Genomic DNA, 27,495 nt, shown 5'->3' with positions numbered 1-27,495 from the left:
ATGCTAAATTGTCCTGTGGTGTCTAGGGATGTGGAGGTTAGGTGGATTAGCCATTGGTAAATGTGTGGTTACAGAGCAGGTCACTGGACCCGAACATTAACTCTGATTTCTGAATGCTGCCAGACCTTACTGAATTTTTACAGCACTTTCTGTTTTGGATTTCTGGTTTCCAGCATTCACAGTTCTCTCTTTTTTTTAAAGTCACTTTCTGGGGGAGCTTTCTGTGCACAAGTTGGCATTTGCGTTTTCTTTATTTGCTCGTAAAATGATTTGGGACATTCTGAGATCATTGAGAGGCCTATATACCTGTGCGTTAAAGTTTCTCTCAAAAAGATGAATCCTTCCAACCACAAGATGGTGCCATTGAGTTAACTTAGTGGGGTTACCTGGACAGATCCAAAACACACTGGCAATTTTCAGAGGATAACAGTTCCAAGGGAAAAACAATAGATTGACTCGCAGAATGTGTCCATTGATGAGTTCTCCATCATAAAATGAAAATGCACCAAGTCGCCTCATTAAGTTTCAGAACTAATAGCAATAAGACATTGGGTAAATTCCAATACTGAGATAACAAGGTGTAGAGCTGGATGAACACAGCAGGCCAAGCAGCATCGGAGGAGCAGGAAGGCTGATGTTTCGGGCCTAGACCCTTCTTCAGGTCTTCTTCATTTTCTGAAGAAGGGTCTAGGCCAGAAATGTCAGCCTTCCTGCTCCTCTGATGCTGCTTGGCCTGCTGTGTTCATCCAGCTCTACACCTTGTTATCTCAGATTCTCCAGCATCTGCAGTTCCTACTATCTCTGAAACATTCCAAAACTGTTGTCTTTATAGACTGTGTGGCCAAGCTGAACTGACCACGGTAGAGAGACAGAATGGATTGTGACGCTCCAGTGAATCAAGGTATTTACATGCTCAACAAATATGAGCAGCTCCTCCCCTTTCATGAGATTTCTTACCCTGATTTTGATTCAACTGCAATTTATCCATAAAAAAAGCAAAGTGGTGCAAAATGCTCTTTCTGCTGGCTTACTGGGAGAGAAGCCCCAATCCCTTTGGAATCAGTTTCAAATAATAATCCGAGGATTGTTGTTACACTCCAGTCCCAGATTCCTGAAGACCTCAAGCCAACACCCTGTGCTCCCTAGACCAGGGAACACCAAGGCACAGGGGTTGCTGGGTTAGAGAGCCAGGCAGTTGTGCCAAAAGACCCTCTCAGCTGCCAACTGCCTCCCCTTGTGGACGACCACATTGGTTAAAGCTAGTATGGGTTCCACAAGCTCCCTTGACCTACCCTGTTCCCCTTCAAACCAGGGAGCCAAAGATCAGAAATACAGGGCTGATGTTCAGTCAGAAACTGAGGAATACTATTCCCCTGGATTCATAAGCTACCTGAGCGTAAGTATCTGAGGGGCTCAGTATCGGAAGCTAATTCTTTAGGTTCCCCGTATTCATCAACCACCATTGTCCAACATTAGCGTCCTGAACTGAAACATTTCTCCTGGATTATGTTTCCTTATTTGAGAGAACACTGAGCGTTGCTTCTTTTCCTTCCTGGGTATTAGATCAATCACATTTTGACTTTGGGAGAAGAGGAACAGGAGCAGGTTTTTAAAGATCCTCTACTCTCTTCACTTCCTCCTACTACTCTCTTTCTCAATAGCATTTACTTGTCTTGGCTCCATATCTTTCAGTTACCTCTACTGCTGCAAAATTCCACACATCCCTGTCTCCAAGATTTCAACTGACCCAGCATCCTGCAGCGTTACGGTAGAAGTTCCAAATTACCACTCAGCCCTTGTGCTTCTAAACAAAAACCTTCTTAATTTCATCACTTGCTGGCCTCGCCCTAATTGTAAATGTTGCCATGTTCTAGTTTCTGACACAACACAACATTTATTGAGATAGTAAGAGCCGATGCTGGAGTCCGAGATAACACAGTGTGGAAATGGAGGAACACAGAAGGCTGGGCAGCATCAGAGGAACAGAAAAGCTGACGTTTCAGGTCGGGACCCTTCTTCAGAAAAGGGGGAGGGGAAGGGGAGTTTGGAAGTCAATAGAAAGAGGAGGGGTGGGGCTCGGGAGGCAGTTGGGATGATGATAGGTAGTGCAGGTAGGGAGTGGTGGGGATGGGTCAGAGGGATAGGAGGGGTGGATAAGTGGGAGAGAAGCTGGACAGGTTGTGTCAAGTCAAGGAGGCGGGAGGGAGGATAGGTGGGCTGCCTCCTCTCTCTAAAATATTTATTGTGACCATCCTGTTGAGTTCTGTTATGGTTTTAATAAGTTAGCTCACATTTGACAGGGACAAAGCCTAAACATTTACTTCACTAATTAGAGGCCTATGTGATAATGCTGCGAATGCTGCAATTTGTCTCTAACCCTGATATAATGATGGATCTGATGTGTTTCCATGGAATGTCAATCCATATTCCAATTTTAGCTCCCCAAGGGTTACCTGAATTGCACAGGACTTTCCAGCTTAAGATAGTTCTTAAATCGTCTTTAATCATTCTGTGAAACAGTGTGTTCCTGACCATAATAATATGCTGTGTAAAATGAATTCTCGTCTTCTCACTTTCTGATCCTGCTGCCAATTATTTTAAATCAATCATCTTTGGTTACTGACCTTCTGCCACAAGAAACAGTTTCTCCCTACTTACTGGATCAAGGTACTTGAATGCCTCTTTTAAATCTCCTCCTTAACCTTCCCTGCTCCATGGAATCATGTGCAAAGCGATGGGGCATGTGAAGAGGAGTGGGACTAATTGAATAGCTCTTTCAAAGGGCATGATGGACCATATGTCACCTTCTGCGTTGTGAGTATCTATGAGTCTTCAAAGACATTTGTTGGAGAGAGGCTGGTCTTCCTCGTGTCTTAATAAGGCATCAACTCTACCTGTGAGAAACACCAGAGAGGCTTTTAACTCAGCTGAGAAGATAATTCTACCATATCCTGGAAGACCAGGCTAAGTGAGGGGATGTATCAGTGATAATGGGAACTGCAGATGCTGGAGAATTCAAGATAATAAAGTGTGAAGCTGGATGAACACAGCAGGCCAAGCAGCATCTCAGGAGCACAAAAGCTGACGTTTTGGGCCTAGACCCATCATCAGCGAGCTCTCTGATGAAGGGTCTAAGCCCGAAACGTCAGCTTTTGTGCTCCTGAGATGCTGCTTGGCCTGCTGTGTTCATCCAGCTTCACACTTTATAATCTTATGAGTGAGGGGATGGGTGCCTGAACTTTCCAGTTATGGATGCTCTTAAATTGGCTTCCTCCAGCTGTTCAGGGATTGCACTCCTAGTCATGTGGGCTCACTGTGTAAAACACTTCATCCTTTTTTTACATCTGGTTGGGGGTGACAGTGAGCTCTGCAACGTTGATATGTGTAATTGACATTGGCACCATGGTACCGGCAGCCATTTAATGGCTGGAGTAACACAGGAGGGTAGTGGTGGTTGGGTTAGTGAGGAGCATTGACATTGTTCTCCGCAGCAAAGAGTAAGAGTCCCGAAAGCTGCGGTAGTTGCCCAGGGCCAGGTTTTAGGACATTGAGTCAGGGCTGGAGGGGAACTTATAGTGGGAGGAAAGGATTCAGTTGCTGTGGTCCATGTAGGAACATTCCTGAAATTGCTTCACATTAACGTGGAGGTGCTGGTGTTGGACTGGGATGGACTAGGTCAGAAGTCACACAACACAAGATTATAGGCTCACAGGTTTATTTGAAATCACAAGCCCAAATTCACTTCACCTGATGGAGGGACAGTGCTACAAAAGCTTGCGATTTCAAAGAAACCTGTTGGACTAGAACCTGTGTCATGTGACTTCCAATCTTGATTGACCTTAGGAAATGGAAGACATGGAGGAACATGAGAAAGATTCAATCACCAGGGAAATGGTACTGATCAAATTGTTGGAAGTGCGAGCTACCAAGCATTTGGGTCCTGAAGGACTTCAACATAAGACTTTGTCTCAAAGTTGGTGATAGGCAATGGCAACTTTGATAATTAATTTTACAATTTCTCTCAACATGGAGAAGATTCCATTAGATTGGAAAATAGTGAATGCACTTCTTTAGACAAAATGGGAGTGAGACAAAAAGCAAGAAAGTACAGGCCAGTTAGCTTAACGTCTGTTATAGCAAAAATGTTAGAAACTATTATTAAGTATGTTAAATATGTAGCAGGACACTTAGAGAAGTTCAAGATCATCAGGATAAGAACATGGTTTTATAAAAGTAAAACCATATTTAAACAACATATTGGAGTTGCAAGAAGAAGTAACTTGTGCTGTGGATAAAAGGGAGCATGTGGATGTACTAACCTTATATTTCCAGAAAGATTTTGATAATGTGCTAAGATTATTGAGGAGAATGAAATCTTATGGGTCAGAGGAAAACATATTGGCCTGGATCAAAGATTGGCTAGATAACAGGAAACCAAGAGTAGACATGATGGGTAATTGTCTGGTTCACAAGAAGTTACAAGTGGTGTGCCACAGGGATCAGCACTCACACCTGAAAGTTTTACAATGTATATAAATGACTTGGATGAAGGAACAGAAGGGATGGTTGTTAAATTTGCCTGACAAGGAAAAGTAAATTGCAAAGCGGCTATAAGAAGCCTGAAAAGGGAACTGGATAGGTTAGGGACACGGCAAATGAAATACAACATGAGAATGTATGACCATTTTGGCCAGAGGAATAAAATAGCATATTATCTAAATTGTGCAAGCTTGCAGAACTCTGAGTTGCAGAGGGATATGGGTGTCCTTGCGAATGAATTTCACACAGTCAGTATGCAGGCACAGCAAATAATTCGGAAAATTAACAGAATGTTCTTGTCTATTTCAAGGGAGCCTCAATACAAAAGTAGAGAGGTTATGCTTCAGCAACACGAGAGCATCAGTGAGATCACATCAGGAATAGCATGTGCGGTGTTGGCCTCTGTATTTAAAGCAGGAAGTAATTACATCGGAAGAAGTTGAGTGAAGGTTTACCAGATTAATACTAGCACAGCAGTTCAGAAAGGCAGCTCACCACCTCTTATGGACAACCAGGAATAAGTAGTAATTACAGGACCAGAAAATTACACCCAAACGCCATGAATGAATAAAGAAGAGAAAACAAAATTACACACCTCTAATTTCAGATTTTAACAAAGGGAATTGACTTTCTCATTAAAAGGCAAACGTTTATTGGGCTGTAGGCACAAAGCAGGCGTGTGGATTAATAATATTTGATGAACTAGCATTGGTAGATCAGGTAGATTATTTTATTTGTGTGGTATAACTATATAATTTATAAATTTATTTCGTCTACCAGAGATTCATAATAAATAAATGATCATTCCTATGTATATATGGGGTACTAATTATTTAATAAAACCAGATTAATATTGATAAAATAGATTGTGTATAGCCTATAGCTGTTGAGGAATAAATGAACATATTTCAAAGCAATAAAAACGAGCTAAATGCAGAAGTTGGTGAATGATGCAGTCATCACCTTTATCTCTAGGTTCTGGGTCAGGGCTATTCACAAATAACAATATTGACAGCATTGAACTAACGCCTGGTTTATTCTTCTGTGTGAGTTTGTTGGTTGAATCAGCAAATGGACGATACACACGCACGCGCACACACACGCGCACGCGCACGTACACACACACGCGCATGTACACACACACGCGCACGTACACACACACGCGCACACACACACACACACACACACACAGTCTTGAACCCCTGCATGCCTCAGCAGAGCACACTTCACTTGGTGCTATCTGGTTTTCTGACTGGCAGCATCAAAACCCACCTTCTGTCTTTCATTGAGTGGAAGGCTCAGGAGCAGTCATAAAGATGTACAGCATGGAAACAGAGCCTTCAGTCCAACTCACACAGGCCAACCAGATATCCGAAATTAATCAGGTTCCATTTGGCCCATATCCCTCTAAACCCTTCCTATTCATGTACCCATCCAGATGCCTTTTAAATGCTGTAATTGTACCAGCCTCCACCACCTCCTCTGGCAGCTCATTCCATACACGCACCACCCTCTGTGTGGAAATGATGCCCCTTTAAAATCTTTTCCCTCTCACCTTAAACCTGTGCCCTCTAGTTTTGGACTCTACCCTGGGGAAAAGACCATGGCTGTTTACCATATCCATGTTCCTCATGATTTTATAAACCTCTATAAGGTCACCCCTCAGCCTCTGGGCTCAAAGGGGAAATAGCTTATTCAGCCTCTCCCTGCAGCTCAAAACCTCCAGCCCTGGTAACATCCTTTTCTGAACCCTTTCAAGTTTCACAACATCCTTCCTATAGCAGGGAGACCAGAATTGAACGCAGTATTCCAAAAGTGGCCTAACCAATGCCCTGTAGAGCTGCAACATGACCTCCCAACTCCTATACTCAGTACACTGACCAATAAAGGCAAGCATACCAAATGTCTTCCTCACTATCCCGTCTACCTGTGACTCCAATTTCAATGAACTATGAACGTGCACTGCAAGGTCCCTTTGTTCAGCAATACTCTACAGGACCTGACCATTAAGTGCATGAGTCCTGCCCTGATTTGCCTTTCCAAAACGCAGCACCTCACATTGATCTAAATTAAACTCCATCTGCCACTCCTCAGCCCATCAGTTAGGTGACCATAGGAAAAACCACACACTTCGCTTCAGATCCTGTCAAATGCACTTTCAGGGCCACCTTTCCATAAGACCATAAGACATAGGAGTGGAAGTAAGGCCATTCGGCCCATCGAGTCCACTCTGCCATTTAATCATGGCTGATGGGCATTTCAACTCCACTTCCCTGCACTCTCCCGTAGCCGTTGATTCCTTGTGAGATCAAGAATTTACCAATCTCTGCCTTGAACACATTTAACATCACGGCCTCCACTGCGCTCCGTGGCAATGAATTCCACAGGCCCACCACTCTCTGGCTGAAGAAATGTCTCCTCATTTCCGTTTAAAATTTACCCCCTCTAATTCTAAGGCTGTGCCCACGGGTCCTAGTCTCCCTGCCTAACAGAAACAGCTGCCCAGCGTCCACCCTTTCTAAGCCAAACATTATCTTGTAAGTTTCTATTAGATCTCCCCTCAACCTTCTAAACTCTAATGAATACAATCCCAGGATCCTTAGCCATTTATCATACGTTAAACCTACCATTCCAGGGATCATCCGTGTGAATCTCTGCTGGACACGCTCCAGTGCCAGTATGTTCTTCCTGAGGTGTGGGGCCCAAAACTGGACTCAGTATTCTAAATGGGGCCTAACTAGAGCTTTATAAAGCCTCAGAAGCACATCACTGCTTTTACATTCCAACCCTCTTGAGATAAACGACAACATTACATTCGCTTTCTTAATCACGGACTCTACCTGCAAGTTAACCTTTAGAGAATCCTGGACCAACACTCCCAGATCCCTTTGTACTTTGGCTTTATGAATTTTCTCACCCTTTAGAAAATAGTGCATGCCTGTATTCTTTTTTCCAAAGGGCAAAACCTCGCATTTGCTCACGTTGAATTTTGTCAGCCATTTCCTGGACCACTCTCCTAAACTGTCTAAATCTTTCTGCAGCCTCCCCACCTCCTCAGTACTACCTGCCTGTTCACCTATCTTCGTATCATCGGTAAACTTTGCCAGAATGCCCCCAGTCCCTTCATCCAGATCATTAATATATAAAGTGAACAGCTGCGGCCCTAACACTGAACCCTGCGGGACACCATTTGTCACCGGTTGCCATTCGGAAAAAGAGCCTTTGATCCCAACTCTCTGCCTTCTGTTAGACAGCCAATCCTCAATCCAAGCCAGTAGCTCACCTCAAACACCATGGGCCTTCACCTTACTCAGCAGCCTCCCGTGAGACACCTTATCAAAGGCCTTTTGGAAGTCTAGATAGATAACATCCACTGGGTTTCCCTGGTCTAACCTACTTGCTACCTCTTCAAAGAATTCTAACAGGTTTGTCAGACACGACCTCCCCTTACTAAATCCATGCTGACTTGTTCTAACCTGACCCTGCACTTCGAGGAATTTAGAAATCTCATCCTTAACAATGGATTCTACCAAGGTTAGGCTAATCGGCCTATAATTTTCCATCTTTTGCCTTGAGCCTTTCTTAAACAAGAGGGTTACAACAGTAATTTTCCAATCATCTGGGACTTTCTCTGAGTCCACTGACTTTTGAAAGATCACAACCAAAGCCTCCGCTATTTCCTCAGCCACCTCCCTCAGAACTCCGAGGATGTAGCCCATCGGGGCCAGGAGATATAACAATTTTTAGACCTTTTAGCTTTTCTAGCACTTTCTCTTTTGTAATGCCTACCATACTCAACTCTGCCCCCGTCTCTCCTTAATTGTTGGCATACTACTCATGTCTTCCACTGTGAAGACTGATGCAAAGTACTTATTAAGTTCTTCAGCGATTTCCTTATCTCCCATCACTAGCCTTCCAGCATCAATTTGGAGCGGCCCAATGTCTACTTTTGCCTCTCGTTTGTTTCTTATGTATTGAAAGAAACTTTTACTATCATTTCTAATATTACTAGCTAGCCTACCTTCATATATGATCTTCTGCTTCCTTATTGCTCTCTTTGTTATCCTCTGTTTGTTTTTGTAGCCTTCCCAATCTTCTGATTTCCCAGTGCTCTTGGCCACTTTATAGGCTGCCTCTTTTTCTTTGATATATTTCCTGGCTTCCTTTGTCAGCCATGGCTGTCTAATCCCACCCCGGATAACCTTTCTTTTCTTTGGGATGAACCTCTGTACTGTGTCCTCAATTAAACCCAGAAACTCTTGCCATTGTTGCTCCACTGTCTTCCCCGCTAGGCTCTGCTTCCAGTCGATTTTCGTCAATTCCTCTCTCATGCCCCTGTAATTACCTTTATTTAACTTTAACACCAGTACATCCGATTTTGCCTTCTCTCTTTCAAACTGCAGACTGAACTCTACCATATTATGATCGCTGCCTCCTAAGTGTTCCCTTACTTTAAGGTCTTTGATAAAGTATGGTTCATTACATAGCACTATGTCCAGAATAGCCTGTTCCCTTGTGGGCTCCATCATAAGCTGTTCCAAAAAGTCATCCTGTAAACATTCCATGAATTCCCTTTCTTTGGATCCACTGGCAACATTATTCACCCAGTCCACCTGCATATTGAAGCCCCCAATGATCACCGTGACCTTGTCTTTCTGACATGCCCTATCTATTTCTCGGTGCATCTTGCGCCCCTGGTCCTGATCACTGTTAGAAGGTCTGTACGTAACTCCCGTTATGGTTTTTTTTGCCTTTGTGGTTCCTCATTTCCACCCACATAGGGTCAGAGGATGTGGAGTCTAAGTCATTCAGTGCCGTAGATTTAACTTCATTCTTAACTAACAAGGCAACCCCGCCCCCTCTGCCCACCTCCCCGTCTTTTCAATATGTTGTGAATCCTTGGATGTTTAACTGCCAGTCCTGAACTCCCTGCAACCACATCTCTGTGATACCTACCACATCATAATCATTTAAGATGATTTGTGCTGTTAATTCATCTACTTTGTTACGAATACTATGAGCATTTAGGTAAAGATTCTTAATGCTAACTTTCTTATCATTATTAGAGATATTTCCTCCCTAACCCCAGGGTTCCGATGCCTACACGAAAGTCCAATTTTTGCACTGCACCATTTCCCATTGGCAAACTGAAAAAAGCGAGAGAAAGGTCATTTGACCCATTGTCAACCATCTGGAAAACCCCGAAGATCCTTCCATTGGAATACTCCTCACATTCCAGAACGGCTGCACCTCCAACAACACTCAAGAAGTCTGACACCATCCAGGACAAAGCAGCCTGCTTGATTGGCACCCCATCCACAAACACCCACTCCCTCCACCACCGACATTCAGCAGCAGTGTGTACTATTCACAAAATGCACTGCAGAATTCACCAAACATCCTCAGACAGCACCTTCCAAACTCACGGCCACTTCTATCCAGAATGTCAAGGGTGGCAAATACATGGGAACATCATTACGTGCAAGTTCCCCTCTGCACCTGTCACCATCCTGACTTGGGCATATATTGTCACTCTTGCAGTTTTGCTGGGTCAACACCCTGGAATTTCCCACTCTAAGGGCATTCTAGGTCTACCTACAGGACATGGACTGCAGCAGTTTAAGAAGTAGCTGACCATTGCCTTCTCAAGGGCAGCTAACCATGGACGGGCAATAAATGCTGGCAATGCCAGGGGTACCCACATTCAGCAAGTTAATAAAAAACTCATGTTACTGTTGATTCCAGTGTTTTCTTTTACCTGATTGACTATCTCCCAATTCCAAGATCATTCTTCTTCTCAAGAAGAATTTAACTTATCCAAAATGATCTTTCGTCAGTTCGTCTCTTGCTGTTCATTTAAAGTAATATTCCAGATTTCATTCACTGTCTGTGAAATACACCTCACTTCGATAACCTCACTCAGCATTTATTGCCTGTCCCTAGTTTCCCTTGAGACGGTGGTGGTGAGAAGCCTTTTTGAACCACTGCAGTCCTTGGAGTGTGGGAACCCTCACAATGCCGTTAAGGGAGGGAATTCTAAGATTTTGACTCAGTGACAGAGAAGGAACGTTGGTATATTTCCAAGTCAGGATGGTGAGTGGCTTGGAGGGGAGCTTGGGAAGGGGTGGTGTTCCCACATTTCTGCTCCCCTTGTCCTTCTAGATGGTAGAGGTCACAGATTTGGAAGGTGTTGTCCTGGCGAATGGCTAATATGCCTGTGTGTTTCTCCAGCCTTTCCCCAGGCCCAGACCTTCAATGTTCTGAGCACAATATCTCTTCTCTGCATTGATTCCTGTAATACAGGAATGCTTTACTTAGATCTTAACTGGAACAATTCTCAAAATGCAGTCTTCTGGAAGAGAAAACTCTATAGTTTGATCATGGTTTTCAGTGATGTTGGCAGTGAAACGCACAGCGGCACTGTAAATGGTAGAATGAGCTCTCAGCACAACTTCTTGCACTGTCATTATTTTCAGTCTGACAAGAGGGCACTGCCATGATCCCTGGTGATTTCATTTATTCAGAGGGATTGCTACGTGCCAAGGATAGAAAAGGAAATAAACATGAGGCTGCATTTGTCCCAAATCTACATTCACTGTCTGGCTTCGGCTTCTCAAGGTTGTGAAATGGAATTGAATAAGTATTGTAAAAGGGTTAGGTTTAAAAGGGCATGAAGAAAGTGCCGATTTGCACCGAATGGACAAATTGCAAGAGTCTAAATGCCAAACAATCAGCTCTCTCCTCTCATGCAGTATAAATGGTGCTTTCCCCCTATATGCGAATTGTCTTGATGAGTGGAAATGGAAAGCTTCAACAAAATGCGTTTTTTTCCAGCAAGACTTGAATTCTGTTAGACTAAACGACAAATTGTTCAGCCAATTAGCCTTCAAAATAATCATGTCTGCTGCCTGTATTTCCTTCTGGCAGATGTCATAAATGATGTAGAATGCAATGCAGCCATGGGAAATCACAAAACAACATGTCAATAGATCAACTTTCCCTAAACCAGCATCAAGGCTTTCTGTCTGACAACACATTATGGACTAATTAAACTCTACGTGCAGGGAGGAAAACAGATTGAAGTAATCCTGATCCACAGATTGCTTTATGATGCAACTGAACCTAATTACACTATAAATTTTAAGCAAATAAAATGATTCATGCTGCACATACAGCCAAATCCGTCTCCCACAGGTCGTGAGGAACTGTATACATTTCAGTGTAGAATTTGATAATTGCAGGCAAATGAAATTATGTTTGTTCAGTGTGAACCACTACAGAAAAAAAAACTGAAATGGAACACAATGCAAAAATAGCAGAGGGCTTCCTCATTGCAATAGGGACAAAAATCGCAGCTACCAGTCCAAGAGGTTACTCAACCCATCGTGTGTGTACTAATTTTTTAAAACTCCATCTTTCCATACCTTTGTCCATATCTGATTATACTCAGCCCCTTTCCAAATTCAATTCCATTTCACAGTGAAATCTGCACTATCTGGCACGCAACAAGATGGTGCTGGTAAATTTAAAGTGATGGTTAACCCATTGTGGCTCATGGTAAATTGAACTAAAATATGACTTACACTGCAACTTACAGAAGCACGGAGGTTCCCCAACTGTGACTCTTTCTATTGTAAAAGCTGAGGAAAAATTACTTTGGTCTTCAGCTAGTTCATCTGCGACCAGCTGAGACTGACAACATCAGTATTTGATGCAGTAACAGTGCCTCCTGGTTGCGTGGAGGGGAGTTCGATTCCAGCTGGTGGGGTGTTGGGTAGCACAAATTGCTTTGTAATTTGTATCAGAGATAGTAGGAACTGCAGATGCTGGAGAATCCGAGATAACAAGGTGTCGAGCTGGATGAACACAGCAGGCCAAGCAGCACCATAGGATCCCAAGGGTCTAGGCCCGAAATGTCAGCCTTCTTGCTCTGATGATACTGTTTGGCCTGCTGCGTTCAACCAGCTCTACATCCTTGTTTTCTCAGTTGCTCTGTAATTTGTTCTCTAGTGTCAATTTTATGCAAGTATTAAAATTCTGTAACTCCAACTGGAGGGATCGAAGTGAATTACCTCAAAGGCTAAATATGTTCAAATAATCCTCTCTTGTAAAGTCTCCTCTAACAACCTTTATCATTCCCCTATCCATAACATTGAGATCAGTCAGCAAAAATAATTGTCCACTAACCCATTATCTTTCATCTATTTAAACTCGTCTAAATTCCTCTCTGCTCGAGAGAATTAAAGAGCAACTTCTCAAGTCTTGCTCAAAGCTTAAATTCTGGGTATAATTCTAGCGACCCTTCACTGTGCTCTCCTCCTGCCTTTAATAGGTTTCTCTTCATGGGGCTTGCTAGAGCTACGTTTGATATTTCTTTCCACAAGCTGACCTGCATCTCATAACAATAATTTTTAGAGCTCATATTTAATTTCCTCCTGATTGAACTCAGGAATTCCATTTGCCTTTACAGTTTTAATTTCCAAGTTCAAGCTCCCAAAGTTCTCACTGCTCCCTTATCTATATGTTTTATGTTTTAGTGATGTTTTCTTCACCGTACATGGATAGCATTTTTCCTGCAATGAGTGCTGCGTAGCACCTTTTTCGCTTCAATCTTGCTGAGGACTTAAATAAAATTGTCCACTAGGACCTCAGTTTCTGGTTCATGTTCTTTGATTTGTTGCTTTGATCCATTTCAGATTTTAAAAATGCCACCAGCTTTTGCTCTATCTTTTGTTTATGGCCTGTGGCCTTTCTGCCCTCTGGTAAAGAAAATGCAGAATCTCAGTGTTCAGTTTAAAATGCGTACGTGGACTTAAAACCCGTGAGAACTTTGCCAAGCTCAGAATCAATCCGCTATCTTGATGACTGTTCCTCACTGTTCATGGTGCTTCCTGATTTGATACAGCCAGCAAACTTCAAAGCTACTGCTTTTGGGTGTCTGTCCAAACATTTTATATTAATGGAAAGCAAAGGAGGTGGCACCACAGATCTGTAGGACGTACCGAAATCCCAGCAACTCAAATGATATTTGACTCCTCTTCCTAGAGCCTAACCAGAACTTACATAATAATCTTCTCATCTGGCATCTTATTAAGGTGCCTTTTAAAATTCAAAATACAAAATATTCCTCAAACACTCTTTCCTCCACACAAAGTGTGATTTCCACGTGATCAATTATATTAATCAAGTGCTATCTGCCCTGTACTGATATAATCATAGAATCCCTACAGTGTGGATGGTCAGTGTTATTACATGCATTCAGCATCCCCCACCGCAACCCCCCCCCCTCCCCCCCACCTCCACCGCCTGCTCTACGACACATTCAACAAAGCCACATTGATCTGAGTGTGGCCTCAACTCCTCTTTCCTGCTAACCAAATAATGTCTGACTGCTTTGCTTCTCCCTTCCAACAGAAGTGCAACGCATCAGTCCAGTTGTTGACTGGCAACATTGTGTCCATCTTGATAGGACACTTTGAGAGCTTTCTCATGGATTATTCAACCCCAGTCCATCCAGTAGTTTGTTCAAGTCCCATTCCAGAGATTGAGCATGAACTTCAAGGTTTACATTTGAGTGCAGTACTGAGGGAAACTCACGTTTCAGGTGAGGCATTCAAGCTGAGGACCCAGCAGTCTACTCAGGAAAAGTTGCGACGACATTCTTTGAAGAAAAGCAGGGAGTTGTCCTGGGTATCCTTGCCCTACAATTATCCCTGAACTGACATATCAAATAAAAACTTATCCGATCATTTGCTGCATTGCCGATTTTGGATGCTTGCTGTGTGTAAAGTTGGTGTTGTGTCATGACAGTCACTTGAAAGGAATTCACTGACTCTAAAGCACTTTGAGGCAAAGCAGAGATCAGGTACAGCACTGAATTTCAGAGCTGTTATGGTCATAAGGAGGCCATTCAGCCCATCATGTCTGTACCAGCTCTCTGAACATTTTAACTTGGTGACATCCCTTGCCTTTTCTCCACAACCTTTGCAGATTGCTCTATTTAAACAGCCATCCAATGCCCCTTTTCATGCCTCAATATAAACTATTTCCATTGCACTTACAGACAGTGCATTCCAGACCCTAACTACTTGCTGAGTGAAATCTTTTCCTCATCTTGCATCTACTTCATTTACAAAACATTTTAAAATTCTGCCATCTACTTCTTGATCCTTTTACGAGTGGAACAATTTCCCCTTAACCAATCTGTTTAGGGAATGTGTTGCTAAGACGCATGTGAGTCTTTTTTTCACCTGATTCAGGATAATTTATAATGGGGAATAGAGAAATAGCAGAGCAGCTAAATGATTACTTTGCTTGTGTTTCCCTCAGTAAAACAGAGACAAAGTTTTGAGTGTGTCTAAAGTAGAGATTGATACATTTTAGACTATTAGTGATGGAAGGGATTAAGGGGTTTGTGTGGTTAAAAGGCTCTGAAGTGTTCAACCAGCCATGATCATATTAAATTGCAGATCAGGCATTAACAGGTCGAATGGCCTACTCTTATCACTATGTTCCAATGTCCTTTATTCAGAGGGTGGGGAATTATTTGACATTCTCTGCTGCAGAATATTATCATCTAATAGTGTCTGGCAGGAGCGCCTGAGGCATAATGAGGCTAGCATTGCTGATCGTGCATTAATCAAGGGAGAGTTGGCTAGGCTCAATTAATTTGGCCAGCAGCTCGGTACAACTTCCCAGCTGCTGCAAATGATGGTTAGAAATGTAATTCTTCCAGTGCTGATTTAAAAAAAATTTCTTCATAGGATTTGGGCATCACTAGCTGGGCCAGATTTCTTAGGGGTGGGCTCTTGTGGCACACTGTTAGTGTCTTAATCTCTGAGCTAGAAGCCCAAGATTGGTACCCCACCTGCTCCAGAGGCACACCCAGTCAAACACCTCCTCCAATTTTCCTTAATTATGTACATATTTTTAAAATTTATTAAGAGTTTAATAATAGCCATGTATCCATTGTTGCCCATCTGGTTCACCACATTAGGGAAGGAAACTGCCATCCTTACCTGATCTGACATACATATGACTCCAGACCCTCAGCAATGGAGTTGATTCTTAACTACCCTCTGGGAAATTAGGGATGGGCAATAAATCTGACCCAGCCAGTGATGCCCAAATCCCACGAATGAATATTAAAAAATCAGCGCCGAAAGAACTACATTTCTAACCATCATTTGCAGCAGCTGGGAAGTTGTACTAAGCTGCTCGCCAAATTGCATCACACATCAAAAGGTGTGCATAACCTTGGAAGAGAAAGGAAGTATAAATCATGATTATATTTTCCAATCTGTGCGTTAATTAGTGATATTGCAGGGGCTCCATCAGACAGATATTTCATGTTAGTTGGTGTGCTTTCACTGTGGGCAATGAATAGGAATAGTTCCTCATTCGTTGACCCTAGACAGTGATTTTCCAAAGTCACCTCACATAATCGGAAATTTAGTGATTTTAATAAGGTCAGGCAGCTGGCCATCTTAGGATACGAGTTCCCTTATTGGGGTAGTTAATCTGGTCCAATCAGGGAGCCCTGGCTGACACAAAAGGATGAATGTCAGTGACGTTGGCCCCCTGAATGCCTGACTCAGTGAGACCATGTCAGAAATCACATGACACCAGGTTATAGTCCAACAGGTTTATATGAAAACACAAGCTTTTGGAGCCTCACTCCTTCTTAGACCAGTTGGACTATAACCTGGTGTCATGTGATTTCTGAGCACCCCAGTCTGACACTGGCACTTCCACATCATGATTCAGTGAGAGGCAGGGCTATTGTCAAAGGCTACGAATTTGTAAATAAAGGGTGCTTGGTGCTGGGACACCGGCCTCTGAAGTTATATCAGGAATCTTCGTGTGACGTGCTGATGGGTTTTCAGTCACAATTTCCCAGTCTGTGTCCCGGTGGCTGAAGCACACATTAATGTACTGCCCACCAATGGTTTAACAAGGTCACAACTTACAGCCTGACTTCTCTGCTCAGCTCTTTTCATTTTAGTCAAAATAGGAAATGCTATTAACATCATGAAGGTAATCACAAGAGCAAAAGTATCTGCCACGTGGCAGTCAGAAAAGAAAATAACAGTATTTCCTCCATTTCATCAGAGTTGGAAAGCTACACAGATCTCTTCCAGAGGGTAAAGTGGATGGCAACAGAAAGACAGATCGACCTAGAATATAGCTGATGCCGATAGTGGTTGTAGACTGCTACAGTGGATATGTGGAGATGGCATAAGGATTGGTGACAAGCTACAGCAACAGATCTCCCAAATATCAGCAGATAACGTTTGATGTGGCCGCAGACTTGTGTTAATGATTGTGGCCATTTTGCTTCAACAAAAATAATTAGTTCAAGTTAGCAAAGAGGTTATGCACTTAACAGGGTCTTTCAATTCTGTTCCTCTTATGTTAATAATTCCAATTACACAATGATTAATTTTGCAACATTGTAGGATTATTTGTAGCTTGGATGAATGACTTCATGAAAGATCCTTGAAGATTTCTTCTCTGGATCACCCAGGGATCTATGTTGTCTAACATGACGTTGCCATTTTCAGCTCAGCTTATACTTTGAAGTTTCGTGATTTTAAGTCCATATAGGTAATTGTGTTTGCCAGATAAAATATTTTGGAACAGAAATACAGTTGATAGAATGGAAGAGACATGATACAGGATGAACAACTTACTACACAAATGGGGTTAAATTGGCTGTTCACACAGTAAACAGCTATAATAGCAATAAGTATAGACTATCAAATTTGAGCATCTGTGCTGAAAGTACCGTTTTATCTGAAGACATCAAACCAGGTGATTTCTGATACGTGGGATAATTTCAGAGACTGGAAGATGAATGGTTTGCTTGCCAAATTCCCAGATTGTAAAGACGATGGAACTTAGCTCAGTAATACACACTGAAATGTATTTCAATAGCTGCTTTAAAGCAGCAGTACAGACAGAAGGTAAAATGAATTTATGATAATAAGAGCAAGCAACTCTGTCTCTCCCTGAATGTTTTTCTCATCATCTTGGAATATTGTTATCAAAAAGCAACTTGGGAAAACAACCATTTCCTAAGGGCACAAAGATACTACAGATAGTAGACAAACCAAGGATAAAAGCCCATTATGGAACAACTGTGGTAACAGATTCAGAAACTAACACTTCAAGGAATATATGGACTGTTTATCTGCAATAACCTTTATTCTTCCTGTCTGCAAAAGATTCTCTCCTTTTTAAACTTGTTACCTATGATCATGTGCACGTATGTTTGATGTCATGTTTTTATTTTTTTTCATGGAGTTAATAAATAGTAAAAGATTTCTTTCTTTCAGTCAAAAACAACTTTGGTGAATGGTTAACAAAGTGTGGAGCTGGATGAACACAGCAGGCCAAGCAGCATCTCAGGAGCAGGAAGGCTGACGTTTCGGGCCTGGGCCCTTCTTCAGAAGAAGGGTCTAAAGAAGAGTCTAGGCCCGAAACGGCAGTTTTCCTGCTCGGCCTGCTGTGTTCATCCAGCTCTACACCTTGTTATCTCAGATTCTCCAGCATGTGCAGTTCCTACAATCTTTGGTAAATGGGTCCTTTGTTTTCAAGAGAACTGTATGTTAATTGAAACCCAATAGCTGCTTAACAACTAGTATTTAATGTGACCAGCTGAGAGGGCAGTTAAAAAGAGGAGAGTTGATTCCCCCTCCTTACCTGGTCATAACAAGTTAAAAAGCACCTTCAAACTTGAACACTGCATTGTGATCAAATACACACACACACACACACGCATTGTATCAGTTAACGCTGACACAAATCCTATTCCCTGTTTCGTTGAAGCCTTCACTTACTATACAGCTGCATGCTGCAATGGGAGCACAGTGGAGATTAACATTCTGAAAAGACAAAAGCACACAGGCCACTGGGACGTACACATCCATCCTAGGTTGGTCATGGAGTCAGGAGGTGCCTATACAAAGGCATGCTTGGGGAAATAAGTAGTCATTCAAGGAGAATAGTAAAAACGCTCTGATCTCAGGTGTCCGAGAGAGAGTTTGTGATTCATGTTATCTAAGCCCTTAAACTGGATGACAGCATTCAACTGAAGATCGAGAACAAATTACAGTACAGTACAGGAACAGGCCCTTTGGCCCACCAAGGCTGTGCTGACAAATGATGCCTTTCTAAGTTAAAACTTTGCCTCCATGCAATCTGTATCCCTCTATTCCCTGTCTATTCACATATCAGTCAAGATGCCTCTTACACATTGCTATTTTATCTGCTTCTATGTTGCTTGGTTTGGAGAGTATTAGTTATGAGGAGAGATTGGACCAACTCAGTTTGGTTTTACCTGAATGTCGAAGGATGAGGGGTGACACGATAGAGGTTTACAAAATTGTGAAAGACATGGATAGAATGGATGATTGGAATCTTTTTCCCAGGGGAAAATGTCAGTTACTAGGGACATAGGTTTAAGGTAAAAGGTGGCAGATTTAAAGGAGATGTGAGTGGGAGGTTTTTTACATTCCTATTCTATCTGCTTCTACATCCTCCTCTGGCAACACATTCAAACACACCTACCATCGTCTATGTAAAAATCTCCCTTTTACATCTCCTTTAAACTTATTCCCTTTCACCTTAACCTTGTGTCCCTGGTAATTGACATTTTCCCCCTGGGAAAAAAATTCCAATTATCCATTCTATCCATGTCTCTCATAATTTTGTAAACTTTTATCGTGTCACCCTTCATCCTTCGACATTCAAGTGAAAACAAACTGAGTTGGTCCAATCTCTCCTCATAACTAATACTCTCCAAACCAAGAAACATGCCGATAAACCATTTCTGTACCCACTCCAAAGTCTCCATCTCCTTCTTGTCGAGTGGCCACCAGAACTGTACACAGTATTCGGAAGGTGGCCTAACTAAAGTTTTATGCAGCTGCAACATGTAAAATTGTTCATTGTTCCAAACCGTTCTTTGACCAACTCATGACTCAAGTACTGAATGCTAGTATAAATGGCAAGGCCTTCAGGCCAAACCCATTTGCCTTTCAATACTGCTGTTATTTGCTGAGGATCATCACTTGAAGGTGGATACTTACTCAGGGGCAGGTAGGCTGTCATCATCAGATGGATTGGCCTCGTCCTCTGATTGATCACTTAGGAGGTCACATGGTAAGATGACAGCAGAGTCAGCAATCTCCAAGACAGGTCCAATGCTGGGCCTCCTACTTCCTGCTCCATTTTCTGAAGGCAAGGTCAATGTGGTGCCACTAGATGAGCGGCAGTCTGTGTTCTGTAGATCCATAGCAACAGTGCCTGGAAGGGAGAGAAGAAACAAGGGTTCGAAACATCAGTGCAGTCACAGCCAGTTAAGCGTCACCACTTAAGAATGGTCACCTAATCAGAAGGACACGAACTACCACCTTCAACTCAAGATGTATACCGGTTTCTCCTCAGCCATGAGGAAATGTTGCTCGCTCTAGTTTCAGTAGGATCATAAGGTCTGGACAGAGAAGATTGAAAGGAATAGTTCCCCGTGGTGAAAGGATTGAGAATTGGAAGGCGCTGATTTCAAATGTTTGACATCGAGCACTCAAAGTTGACATGTACCAAACCTTTCTCATGCAGTGTGTGGTTGGAAGCTGGAATCCAGCGGATGCAGTAGAAACATTAATAATGTTTCTGATGTGAGAGGATTTGCTAGGCTACAGGGAAAAGACAGGGAGGTGGGAGGAAATTAATTGGACTGGCAGAGAGCCAGCATGAGACATGATGGGCTGAATGGTCACTTTCTGCATTGTAACTGTTCTATGTTTAGTTCTGAGGAAGGGTCACTCGACTCAAAACGTTAATTCTGATTTCTTTCCACAGATGCTGCCAGACCTGGTCAGCATTTCCAGCCATTTCTATTTTTGTAACTATTCTGTGCTTCTGTTTATGGGCACTTCATTATTATAGCCTCTTTAATGTGGCTTGTCTTGGTTTGGTATCAAAGGGGGAGAAATAAAAACTGCAATAATTATTTTGCAATTTCTTAAAAAAAACTACTCCCAGTGCAGAGTCGAAGTTTAGAAACTTGAAAAATCAGAGCAGGAGTAGGCCATTCAGCCTTTTGAGGCGGATCCCCCATTCAATATGATCATGGCTAATCATCCAACTCAGTCCCCAGTTCCTGCTTTTGCCCATCTCCTATGATCCCTTCAGCCCTGAGAACTACATCTAACACCTTCTTGAAAACATTCAACGTTTTGGCCTCCACCAATCTCTGTCATAGTGAACAAACTCTTTGAGTGAAAAAATTTCTCCTCATCTAAGTTCTAAACAGCCCACGCTGTATCTGTAAATTGTGATCCCTTGTCCAGATTCCCCACTCATCATGAATATTCTTCCAGTGTTTATCCTATTTCTATGAGATCTTCCCCCATTTGTCTAAACTCCTATTGTCTTTATCAGAAGAAGGCAGAGTGAATAAAGATGTGGAAATTATGGCACAGAGCTCTAGTTCAATCTCCATTTGGAATCTTGTGTTCAGTTCTTGGCACCTGACCTCATGAAGGACATATTGACCTTTGAAAATAAAATGATGCCCAGGTAGAGTAGATTAAGCAAGAAAGGCAGGGCACACAGACTAGGCTTGTTGTTCACAACATGGAGAAGGAGAGGATTAGGCAAAATGGGAGGATATTGAATTGGGGAAGAGGAAACTATGATGCGATTAGACATGAGTTAGGAAGCATGGACTGGGAGCAGTTGTTCCATGGTAAGGGAACTATAGACATGTGGAGACTGTTTAAGGAACAGTTGTTGGGAGTGATGAGTAAATATGTCCCTCTGAGACAGGCAAGAAGGGGTAAGATAAAGGAACCTTGGATGACGAGAGCGATGGAGCTTCTAGTGAAAAGGTAGAAGGTAGCTTACATAAGGTGGAGGAAGCTAGGGTCAAGTTCAGCTAGAGAGGATTACATGCAGGCAAGGAAGGAGCTCAAAAATGGTCTGAGGAGAGCCAGGAGGGGGCACGAGAAAGGCTTGGCAGAAGGAATCCGGGAAAACACAAAGGCATTTTACACTTACGTGAGGAATAAGAGAATGATCAAAGAAAGAGTAGGGCCGATCAGGGATAGCATAGGGAACTTGTGTGTGGAGCCTGAGGAGGTAGGGGAAGCCCTAAATGAGTTTTTTGCTTCTGTCTTTACAAAAGAAACGAACTTTGTAGTGAATGAAACCTTTGAAGAGCAGGTGTGCATGCTGGAATGGATAGGAGATAGAGGAAGCTGATGTGCTGAAAATTTTGTCAAACATTAAGATTGACAAGTCGCCAGGCCCGGACCAGATTTGTCCTCGGCTGCTTTGGGAAACGAGAAATGCAATTGCTTCGCCACTTGCGAAGATCTTTGCATCCTCGCTCTCCACTGGAGTCGTACCTGAGGACTGGAGAGAGGCAAATGTAATTCCTCTCTTCAAGAAAGGAAATAGGGAAATCCCCGGCAATTATAGACCGGTAAGTCTCACGTCTGTCGTCTGCAAGGTGTTAGAAAGGATTCTGAGGGATAAGATTTATGACCACCTGGAAGAGCATGGCTTGATCAAATACAGTCAACACGGCTTTGTGAGGGGTAGGTCATGCCTTACAAACCTTATCGAGTTTTTTGAGGATGTGACTAGAAAAGTTGATGAGGGTCGAGCTGTGGATGTGGTGTATATGGACTTCAGTAAGGCATTTGATAAGGTTCCCCATGGTAGGCTCATTCAGAAGGTCAGGAGGAATGGGATACAGGGGAACTTAGCTGCTTGGATACAGAATTGGCTGGCCAACAGAAGACTGCGAGTGGTAGTAGAAGGAAAATATTCTGCCTGGAAGTCAGTGGTGAGTGGGGTTCCACAGGGCTCTGTCCTTGGGCCTCTACTGTTTGTAATTTTTATTAATGACTTGGATGAGGGGATTGAAGGATGGGTCAGCAAGTTTGCAGACGACACAAAGGTCAGAGGTGTCGTTGATAGTGTAGAGGGCTGTTGTAGGCTGCAGCGGGACATTGACAGGATGCAGAGATGGGCTAAGAGGTGGCAGATGGAGTTCAACCTGGATAAATGCGAGGTGATGCATTTTGGAAGGTCGAATTTGAAAGCTGAGTACAGGATTAAGGATAGGATTCTTGGCAGCGTGGAGGAACAGAGGGATCTTGGTGTGCAGATACATAGATCCCTTAAAATGGCCACCCAAGTGGACAGGGTTGTTAAGAAAGCATATGGTGTTTTGGCTTTCATTAACAGGGGGATTGAGTTTAAGAGTCGTGAGATCTTGTTGCAGCTCTATAAAACTTTGGTTAGACCGCACTTGGAATACTGCGTCCAGTTCTGGGCGCCCTATTATAGGAAAGATGTGGATGCTTTGGAGAGGGTTCAGAGGAGGTTTACCAGGATGCTGCCTGGACTGGAGGGCTTATCTTATGAAGAGAAGTTGACTGAGCTCGGTCTCTTTTCATTGGAGAAAAGGAGGAGGAGAGGGGACCTAATTGAGGTATACAAGATAATGAGAGGCATAGATAGAGTTGATAGCCAGAGACTATTTCCCAGGGCAGAAATGGCTAGCACGAGGGGTCATAGTTTTAAGCTGGTTTGTGGGAAGTATAGAGGGGATGTCAGAGGCAGGTTCTTTACGCAGAGAGTTGAGAGAGCATGGAATGCGTTGCCAGCAGCAGTTGTGGAAGCAAGGTCATTGGGGTCATTTAAGAGACTGCTGGACATGTATATGGTCACAGAAATTTGAGGGTGCATACATGAGTATCAATGGTCGGCACAACATTGTGGGCTGAAGGGCCTGTTCTGTGCTGTACTGTTCTATGTTCTATGTTCTAACACCATTCTGAAGAAGGGTAATTAGACCCAAAACATTAATTCCAACTTCTCCCCATAGATGCTGCAAAACCTGCTGAGATTTTCCAGAAATTCCAGACATAGTTTCAGATTTCCAGCATCCACAGTTCTTTTGGGTTTTTTTTTTAGGTGGAAAATTCTGTGGATATGGAAGATGTCAGTGGCAGGTTCTTTACACGGAGAGCGGTGGAGAATGAAATGCACTGCCAGCAGTGGTAGTGGAGTCATATACACTGGGGACATTTAAGCAACTCTTGGATAGGTGCATGGATGATAGTAAAATGTAGGGTATGCAGGGGAGCTTGATCATAGAGTAGGACTGTAGGTCAGTACAACATCGTAGGCTACAGGGCTTGTACTGTGCTGTACTGTTCTATGTTCTATGAAGGGTTTATCTCATTGGGATATTTAAGATGACTAAAGAAGTTTGTGGAGTAAACAGCAGCAAACTAGTTCTGTGGATAGGCAACTCCAGAAATGAAGGGTTTGGATTTGAAATTAGAACTGGCTCATTCAGGGATGAAGTCAGGAATGGCTTCTTCAAAATAAAGGGCAGTAGAGACCTTGAACTTTCTCCCCATTAAAGGCGGTTGAGGTTAAAAGTGAATGGTGAAATTTCAAAACTGAGACTGATTGACTTTAGCTAGGCATGGGCTTTAACAATTACAGAACCAGGGGCACAGGGCAAATTGGATTAAAGTATGGATCTGACTGAATATCAGAACAGGTTTGATGGGTTCTCTACGTGATCTATATGAGCAAATAAGATGTCCCTGACTCTTGCCTAGTGCTTGTTTTATTTTAAAAACTAAGCTGAAGCTAATCGTGAGAATTTGCCAGACCTCTAAAATTCTCTACAGTAATAGAGGGAAATATTTATGACAGAAATTTTTGCTTGGTATCCTCTGCAAATACTTCTGTTATTTCTGAGAGCTCAATGGCACAATACCAATCAGTAAAGAAGTAAAATAACCCAAGATGCTGCAAGGGAGCATTATCACCTGAAATGAGACATTCAGCCAGATATTAGGACAGTTCCATGGGAGGTCACTATGAAGGGCTTTCCTTCTCAACCTCTCACTTTGGCTGAGGAGTGGTGACTCTTAGGTTAAACTATCGCTAGTCATTTCTCTCTCTCTAATGAGAGAGCAGCCCAGTGATCCTCTTGGACTATGACCATTTTATCTTTTTGCCTAAAATAACTTCCAGTTTCATGGACCATCTTGAAGGAGGAGAAACATTATAACAGGTCATACTACATACAAATCATTAACTCTGTTTCTCTCTGCACAGATGCTGTCAGATCTGAAGAAGGGCCCTGACCCAAAATGTCAGCTTTCCTGCTCCTCTGATGCTGTCAGACCTGCTGTGTTCCTCTAGCTCCACACTGAGTTATTGCTGTCAGACCTGCTGAGTTCCTCCAGCATTCTCTGTGCTTGTTTCAGATTTCCATCATTGGCAGTTTAGACAGGAATTATAAAGGAGTGATTGACTTTGCTAGGTTGTTAGACAGAGAGAATGGTCTTAGAATCATAGAATAGTATTATTTTACAGTACAGAATGAGGCCATTTGACCCGTCATGTCTGTACTGACTCCTGAAAGAGCTATGCAGCTAGTCCCACTCTCTAGCGCTATTTCCATAGCCCTCTGAGCTCATCACTTTCAAATAAATTTCTGCTCTTTTGAAACCTCCTACGACATCCACCTCCATTACTCTCCCAGGCAACACATTCCAAATCCAAACAATCTCTAAGTAAAGAAGTTTCTCCTCATCTCACTCTCTTGCTGACAATCTTAAGACCATAAGACATTCCAGCAGAAATTAGGCCATTCGGCCCATCAAGTCTGCTCCAATATTCAATCATGGCTGATAGGTTCCTCAACACCATTCTGCTGCTTTCTCCCTGTAACCCTTGATCCCCTTGATCATCAATAACCTATCTATCTCAGTATTAAATGTACTCAATGACCTGGCCTCCCACAGCCTTCTATGGCACTGAATTCCATATATTCACCACTCTGGCTGAAAAAGTTTCTCCTTATCTCTGTTCTAAAAGGTCTTCCCTTTGCTCTAAGGCTGCGCCCTCAGGTCCTAGACTTTCCTACCAATGGGAACATCTTCACAACATCTATTTTATCCAGGCCATTCAGCATTCTGGAAGTTTCAATTAGATTCCCCCTCATCCTTCTAAACTCCAATGAGTATAGTTCTCAGAGTCCTGAAATATTCCTCATTTGTTAAGCTTTCCATTCCTGGAACTATTCTTCTGAAACTCCTCTGAACTGGCTCCAGGGCCAGTACATCCTTCATGAGATATGGGGCCCAAAAATGCATACAATACTCTAAAAGTGGCCTGACCAGAGACTTCTAAAGCCTCAGAAATACATCCCTGCTTTTATATTCAAGTTCTCTTAAAATATATGCCAACATTGCCTTTGCCCTCCTGACTACTGACTCAAACTGCAAGTTGACCTTGAGAGAATCACGGACTAGAGCTCCCAAGTCTCTTTGCACTTCAGACTTCTGAATTTTCTCCCCATTTAGAAAACAGTCCATGCTTTTATTCTCCTTACAGAAGTGCATGACCTCACACTTTCCCACATTGTACTCCATCTGCCACTTCTTTGCCCACTCTCCTAAACTCTTCTGCAGCCTCCCCACCTCCTCAATACTACCTGTCCCTATCTTTATCTCCACAATCTTGAAATTGTAGCCCCTAGCTAGTGACCTACCAATGAGTGGAAATGGAATATCCTTCCTAACTGTGTCAAATATTGTTCATAATTTTGAACACTTCAATAACATCACCTCTTAATCTTCTCTTCCCCAAGGATAACAAACCCAATCTCTCTAATCTTTCTTGTATCTAAAATCCCTCATTCCTAGTTTCATTCTGGTAAAACTCTCTTGGGCTCTCTCTCGGGCTTTAACATTCTTCCTTAAACAAGGTGCCCAAAACTGAACACAACACTCCAAATTTGGTCTGATCAATGGTTTGTCCCGATGTATCATCACTTCCTTGTTTTTATACTTTATGCCTCTATTTATAAACCAAAGGAACCAACAAGCCTTCTTAACAAAAACCGAAAGAACTGCGGATGCTGTAAATCAGGAACAAAATCATAAGTAGCTGGAAAAGCTCAGCACGTCTGATAGCATCTGTGAAGGAGAAAACAGAGTCAACATTTCGGGTCCGGTGACCCTTCTTCCGAACTTCTGAGGAAGGGTCACCGGGCCTGAATGTCAACTCTGTTTTTGACTTTACAGATGTTGCCAAGACTTCTTAACAACTGGTCAATCAATCATCACAGACTGGCATATTCTCCATGGCAATGCTTCCGCCAATCAGCACTGTGAAACGGAGGAAGATAGAAGCTGCAGCAACGAGAATCTGGGTTTACAGATATTTTATTGACACACGGAACTCCTGTATTCCAGATATCAATTGCAAATGATCCTTCGACGACACTTTAAGCATATGTATACCTAGGGAGTAAAAGTGATTTGTTACTTTAGCAATGTCCCTTGCACATTATTTCCTATCAGGGGGTCGGTTAGTGATGCCAACATGGGGGGCACAACTCACATGCTGGCTGAGGTTACCATGAATGTCCCGACTTCTCAACCTCTCCCCTTGGCTGAGGCATGGTGACCCCCCCAGGTTAAAGTCACCACTAGTCATCTCTTTCTCTCTAACACAAGAGCAGTCCTCTGGGACTCTGGTGGCATTACTTTCGCCATCCTGCTACAGGTTCTGTCAAATGCTTCCTTCTCTCTGAGGGGAAATCAAGTAAAACTCGACATGTACGTTTTGACTGTTTGCCTTGCTTGGCTCATAGTCCAAACAACTGAGTAGCAACATTTCTCATGTTCTTGTATTTCCACATCACATTCTCAACATGAAGTTATTATTAGAACTATCAGTTCCATTTCTAACCATGCTTTTCCACCCGGTTGCTTTATTGAGTCTATTACTGCAGGAAAGACACAGTTTGCTAACCATTTGCTAATCTGTCCTGAATGAGGATTATGTCAAGTTCAGCATGGCCAAATCATGGCCGATCAATTCCGTCAATGAACATTCTCAGAA

At 42.7% G+C, this 27,495-nt stretch overlaps 1 protein-coding gene across 6 annotated transcripts in view; it reads right to left on the bottom strand.

Moving 5' to 3' along the window:
• The window catches only part of kcnt1b (potassium sodium-activated channel subfamily T member 1b), a 406,769-nt gene that overhangs the window by 52,012 nt on the left and 327,262 nt on the right, over positions 1 to 27,495 (bottom strand). For all 6 annotated transcript variants that reach the window (XM_048559135.2, XM_048559137.2, XM_048559136.2 and 3 more), the window contains one exon: positions 19,632 to 19,848. In XM_048559135.2, coding sequence (XP_048415092.1) covers positions 19,632 to 19,848 — 217 coding nt within the window. The remainder of the gene's footprint in view (positions 1 to 19,631; positions 19,849 to 27,495) is intronic.

The sequence above is a fragment of the Stegostoma tigrinum genome, chromosome 29 (genome assembly GCF_030684315.1).
Source record: "Stegostoma tigrinum isolate sSteTig4 chromosome 29, sSteTig4.hap1, whole genome shotgun sequence".
In the NCBI taxonomy this organism is placed as follows: Eukaryota; Metazoa; Chordata; class Chondrichthyes; order Orectolobiformes; family Stegostomatidae; genus Stegostoma; species Stegostoma tigrinum.
This window is presented reverse-complemented; position numbering and strand designations above follow the sequence as displayed.